We start from the raw sequence: 6745 nt of genomic DNA on the forward strand, positions 1-6745 counted from the left end.
TATCCACAGAGGGCTAGGATATTTTTTTAAGTATCCTAAAGGTTTTCTAGACTGATATAAAGTGTTTAATGTGGAATTGCACAAATCAAAAAACGCAGCAGCTCAAAACATTTATAAAGTTGTACTATAATCTATTTATATATACATTTTAAGTTAAAGTGCTTATTAAAAAAGCAAATATTCCATTTTGAGGACAGAACTGTACACTAAGGAGTAGTTACTTGTGTTGCTATATTTGTAAAACAAAACTCTTTTGCTTCACTTTTCCAAAGACCAAAAAGGCAATAAAGCCTATGTTACTTTGATGATCATTACTTCAATTTATCACATTTAAAAAGTCTAGAAGGAAACATACTAAGATGATAATAATGACTATATTAGGATCTCCTTTTTTTTTTCTTGGTTTTCAAAACATTCAGTACTATGATATAACATTCATAATTTTAAAAGTGATTTCCAAAAAAAGTTTATCAAGGATTAAAAGTAGCATTGACAAAAGAAACACTTAGAAATAATTCTAGAAAATAACAGATGCCCAGCTGAAAAACTATCCTCTTTTTTCAAACATATTTTAGGTGTCTTTCCTCAGATTTTGTTCGAAAATTTTCCCTTTAGTGATTTAGGTGACTGATAACATCTTCCACTATATCTAAAAATAGGGCATGGGTGTGTAAATTTATGAGCTGAAATGCAAAACTGGCACTGGATGTCTAAATAAGAGTATGAAATCATTCAGCATACTCTAATATAAAAATATATTTTAAGCGTTGATATCTACATGCTTTGCATATACATACAATTTTAATTCAACCATGTTTAATCTTTTCATACGAAGTGAAAAAATGTGAAGTCATGAACTTTTTTTAACACTCTCAAATATGCCAAGTCACTTCTTCAGAGATTAACTTGGACAAAGCACTCCTTCACTCCTGGTCTCAGGTTCCTTCTTTGAATAATAATAGACCAGAACATCAGTGGTTCTCAACCTTCTTTCCACCCCAGCCCATCTGGGGGATTCCATATCTTTCCATTTACAGCAGTGGGGACAGTCTGAAATTGTCCCACAAAAATTTCTGATACACTACCCTTGATGCTGGCTCTAGCCTCTGTCCTCCACTCAACTCTGAACTGAAGTTTTCTGAGGTTTTGCACAGCTTTAAGTCTGCCACTTTGGGTACAGAAAAAGTACAACCCAATGACCTGGAAGGTATCTGACAGTGTTACCTCAACAGAGCTAAAAAGAAAGGCCAAGAGTTAATATGTATCTTCTTTTGTTGGAACATGCAAGATTCAAGTAAGGATTTATATAAGGATGATATCAAAGATGACTCTGTAACTGTTCATAAGGTAAACAGCACACACACCTTACTTGGAACTGGCTTCTAATCAAGGAGGTGTAAACAGTAAGAAAAGTGGAGAATCAAACAAAATAACACCCCTTAAAGTACGAGGGAATGATATGAACATATGATTATTGGAAAGGAGATTTGTGCAAGTCAACTTTCCTGATAACAGGAAAGGAAAGCCAAAGACCGGCACACAGAGATGGGATGTTATGTGACCCACCCAATATATTCTCAAAATATCAGTTTGTTACAGGCCTATCATCAATTCTATGTGATTTTTTTAATCCAAAAAACTCAGTTATAAACCAATAATAACTAATAGCTAAAAAAATATGATTTGGGTGTATTCCGTATTACAAATATTCAGCATGGTGACTGACAATTGCCCAGTAAAGTATTTACAAATAATGTCCATTTTCTTTGACTGTCTACTTACTGTGGACAAATTCTACATTATTTAAAATCTATTGTATATGCAAAGTCTTGTGAAGAATTCTCACAAGTAGGAAAGAAGGAAATGGAATTTAAAACTTCCTTGGAACAGGCGTATTGTTTAATTCAAATGTAAGCCAATATTACACATTATTAATAAGCATACCAGTCATGACAAAGATGCTGGTTAGGGTTTCGAAATTAGGGTAATTTTGAATGTGTAATTGCATTACCTTCAAGTCAGAAAACATGAATCAATAAATGCAGTTACCTTTATGTTTTATAGAGAGAAGACCCTCAAATGGCACACACACAAAAACAGTATCCTACACATTCAGCGTCTGAACAACAAAAAAGGCTGGACCTGAAAGTTGCTGTCCTCTGTACCAGAAGATGCCACCAGTTATGACTGAGAATAAATGTATATAACTCCATTACTTCATGTCTTAACAAGTTAATAAAATTTTTCTGTAGCATTGATTTCTTCTAAAATTATTTACACGGCATGCTGTTGGCTTAACTTACTGAAACACCCCCCATTTAAAAATAAATTCTCCACGTTCTCCATATACTGTAAAACCTTCTTAAAACCTGTGTCAGTGAACAGACCCATAACCCAATAAGAAATAAAAGTGAACAGAAAAACAAAAAATGGCCCAACCCCAATTTTGTAAGATGTTCACATCTGAAACAGTAGCAATAAATACAGTATTATGCAAGGGAAGGCAATTCCTTACAGAGTTGGGATGGGTAAATATTTGTTGAATGAATATGTACATTTCTTCTTCATTCTATACTCATGTGTCAAAGCATCAAACAACTTATATTGTGGCAGTTTTTGTTGTGACTTGAACTTTACGTGTAAGTTTATCATGGGGTGGGGGGGGGCCCTAGTTTGGCTTGACTCACGATGAATCACAGCCAGGAGGTCATCTTGTTGTGTATCAGCAACTATGTTTTCACTACAGCTATGTGACCTGAAGTGGCAGCAGAAGAGGTACCAAAATAGAAGAGGCAAGAGGCTTCTCCTGGCTTCTGGGCCCCAAATGGGCTTTTCCAGCCCGTTCAGGGATCTGAGCAGGAGCCAACCGCAGAGGAGAAACGGAACAAACCCAGAGCATCGAGGAGACAGCCTGCAGGCCCACCACACCTTCCTTGCCCTCGCAGGGAGCCCGGGGAAGCAAGAACAGAAAAGAACGGGTGTGGAGAAAACAGCATGACAGGGGCCAAAACTAGACCAGTGTAGGGCAAAATCCAGCCGTGACCGTGAAGCACAGATTTGGGGAAGGTCTGGAGCCACAGAAGGATCTCCACCCAGGGACTCCCGGCGCAGCTCCGGCGCTAGCGCGCAGCGGGGCCCCCGCTTCCAAGCTATCCGGGACTTGTCCCTGCTCCCACCTCACCTGTCCAGTGCCCGCTGGCCCCACCGTCATCTCTGGCCCCCGATCCCCGCGCACCCTCCCATCCCGTGCCCTCCCGGCGCGTCTTTCGGGACCATCGCCGGGGCCAGTATGGGCAGGGAGCCGAAGCGCGCCCCGTCGCCCCAGGCCTGGCCCGGGCACTCACTTTCTGAATCCTCTTCAGCGCCATGGGTCAGGGAGGGCGGCGGGGACACCGGCCGGCTGGCGGCAGCTACGGGGCGCGGGGGCGTAGGGTCTCGCGGGCTCGACTCGCTGGCTGCTCTGCTGGTTCAGCCCGGGGTCCCCGGCTCGCTGCTCGCTGCTCGCTGGCTCGCTCCGGGCGCCAGTGCCTGCTCAGTGTGCGCCCGAGCGCGAGTGTGCGCGAGTGTGCGGGCGGGGACGCCGGCAAGACTCTTTTGTTTCCGCTTTTGCTTCTGGGAAGGAGCCTGCGCCCTCCCCGCCCGCGCCCCGCCCCGCCTGGCACACTGGGAAGTGTAGTTCCAGCCCTGTCCTCTGCGGTCTTCCCTGGGCAAAGCCGGATTACTCACTGCTGACTTCAACCCAAGCCCGGACTTAGAACTGCGCAGTCTTGAGTTGGTCTCTGCAGTTTGATTTTGATCAATTTATGAACCTAAAGTTCCCAATCTGTAAAATAGGAATAACAAATTAGCTCGAAAAGCACTTACAGGAATTTCCAATACAGAGATCCTGTTATTTTTACTTTTGTAGAGTGATCTCTCTTCTCAAACATATATAAATTGCCCAAATTTCTCAAACATGCACAAACATACCCGTTATGACTCCTTACTTACCTCCTTAATTCCTATTTCAAAAAGCACCTCTATCCACGGCTAATCTCCCATGTCTCCTCCTTGGAACTCCAAATTCTGAGATTTGCCATCATTATTGGCTCTTCTCTTCCTTTCACAGTACCTACAATCTACTCCCCACAATTCTCATGAATTTACAATCTACTCCTCTCAATTCTTATGAACTTGTGTGCTCTTTAAAATTTGGCTTCTACTTTCAGCACAAACAAAATCGGTTTTCACCATGGTCAGGCTTGAGCTTCTAATTACCAAATCCAATTCACTCCTCATTCTTCCTGATGTTTTTGAATCATTTGATGACTGGCCATCCCTTTGCTTTTCAAAGCACTCAGGGACACTATCTTCCATGGTAACTTTCCTGGTAGCTGGGTCTTAAACTTCTCTGACTTTCCTTTTTCTGTCACTAGCTCCTCTTCTCAAGAGATAGAGTGCCCCAGAATTCCAAGCCTTGATCTCATCATTGATTTCTTCCTAGAAGATAAACCTCTTGGCTTCCCAAAACTGGGAGACTGGCCAGGGTGATTGGAGGAGCATGGGCTTTGTAGACTGATCTGTCTGACCACTTCCTACTGTTTAACCATGGCTAAGACACTTTAAACTAAGCCTCAGTTCCTTCACCTGTCAATAGAGATAATAATTCCTGGATATATCAAAATTAATTGGTATTAAAATATATAGTGCCAAACACAGTACCTAACATGTCAGAAGTTCTCTATAAAAATTACTTCCCTTTGGAAAAACAAATATTGTTTAAATGCCTATACTACCCAAAGCAATCTATACATTTAATTCAATCCCTATCAAAATACCACCAGCATTTTTCAGAAAACTAGGACAATCCTAAGATTTGTATGGAACCACAAAAGACCCCGACTAAACAAAGCAATGCTGAAGAAGCAAAGTTGGAGGCATCAATTCCACCTTCAAGTTGTATTACAAAGCTGTGGTAATCAAAACAGTATGGTACTGGGGTTCCTGGGTTACTCAGTCATTAAGTGTCTGACTTCAGCTGGGGTCATGATCTCAGGGTCCTGGGATTGAGCCCTGCATAGGGCTCCCTGCTCAGTGGGAAGCCTGCTTCTCCCTCTCCCACTTCCCCTGCTTGTGTTCCCTCTCTCACTGTCTCTCTCTTTCTGTCAAATAAATAAATAAAATCTTTAAAAAAAAAACACACTATGGTACTGGCACAAAAACACAGACACATAGGTCAATAGAACAGAATAGATAAGTAGAAAATCCACAATTTTATGGTCAATTAATCTTCAACAAAGCAGGAAATAATATCCAATGGAAAAAAAAAAACAGTTTCTTCAGCAAATGGTGCTGGAAAAACTGGACAGCCACATGCAAAAGAATGAAACTGGGCCACTTCCCTACATCATACACAAAAATAAATTCAACATGAATTAAATTCAAAATGGATTAAAACTAAATGTGAGAGAGGAAACCATCAATATCCTAGAGGAGAACACAGGCAGCAACTTCTTTGACATCAGTTGCAGCAACTCTTTATTAGATATGTCTCCAGAAAGGGAAACAAAAGCAAAAATAAACTACTGAGACTATATCAAAGTATAAAGCTTCTGCACAGTGAAGGAAACAGTAAACAAAACTAAAGGTCAACCTACTGAATGGGAGAAGATATTTGCAAATGACATACCCAATAAAGGGTTAGTATCTAAGATATATAAAGAACTTATAAAACTTAACACCCCAAAAATAAATAATCCAGTTAAGAAATGAGCAGAAGACATGAACAGACATTTTTCAAAGAAGACATCCAGAGGGTCAACAAACACATGAAAAGATGCTCATCACTGGGTGGTGTATGTAAATGATGAGTCACTAAATTACATTCTTGAAATCAATATTATATTATATGTTAAATAACTGGAATTTAAATAAAAATTGGGAAAAAAGGAAAAGATGTTCATCATCAAGTTATCAGGGAAATGCAAATCAAAACTACAGTGAGATATCACCTCACACCTGTCAGAATGACTAAAATCAACACTTCAAGAAACAACAGATGTTGGTGAGGATGTGGAGAAAAAGGAACGCTCTTGCACTTTTTTTTTTTTTAAAAGAATGGCTTTGTCATTTTGAGTATATGGGAGAGGAAAGTGTAGTTAAATATACATCATACCAGTGATGCTGGCAATGTTGAGTTAACCCTAAGGTTGATAGCTATAAAAACTAGTTTGTACATGACGAGACAATGAGAGAAAAAAAAAATCCCTTTTCAAACAAAATTTTTAAAAAGTGTTCATAGTGGTTTACATCAACAGTATGTATTTTATGACATGTACAGATGACGCACCCTAGGGCTCTCTTTATATCCTAAAGAAAACAAGAATTTACGTCATGCATGAACTGAATTTTAAAAAGATCAATTGTATACTTATCCCTTATACAGGATAAACTCTTCTGAGGTGTACAGCTTTAACACCATCATTAAAGTTGCTTGTAAAAGGACTACAGAATTTAAAAAAACAAAACAAAACATTTTTTGGGAACCTGGGTGGCTCAGTGGGTTAAAGCCTCTGCTTTCAGCTCGGGTCATGATCCCAGGGTCCTGGGATCGAGTCCCACATCGGGCTCTCTGCTCGGCGGGGAGCCTGCTTCCTCCTCTCTCTCTGCCTGCCTCTCTGCCTACTTGTGATCTCTGTCTGTCAAATAAATAAATAAAATCTTTAAAAAAAAAACAACATTTTTATTTCTTGGGAGTGGAGAGTCT

General features: G+C 40.2%; 1 protein-coding gene across 1 annotated transcript in view; it reads right to left on the reverse strand.

Moving 5' to 3' along the window:
* UBE2D1 (ubiquitin conjugating enzyme E2 D1) overlaps positions 1 to 3614 on the reverse strand; it is a 38930-nt gene extending 35316 nt beyond the window's left edge. The window contains exon 1 of the mRNA XM_080822613.1: positions 3345 to 3614. Within this exon, the coding sequence (XP_080678739.1) occupies positions 3345 to 3368 (24 nt within the window). The 5' untranslated portion in view covers positions 3369 to 3614. The remainder of the gene's footprint in view (positions 1 to 3344) is intronic.
* Between the last annotated feature and the right edge of the window lie 3131 nt (positions 3615 to 6745).

The sequence above is a fragment of the Martes martes genome (assembly GCF_963455335.1).
Source record: "Martes martes genome assembly, chromosome: 14".
Lineage (NCBI taxonomy): Eukaryota > Metazoa > Chordata > Mammalia > Carnivora > Mustelidae > Martes > Martes martes.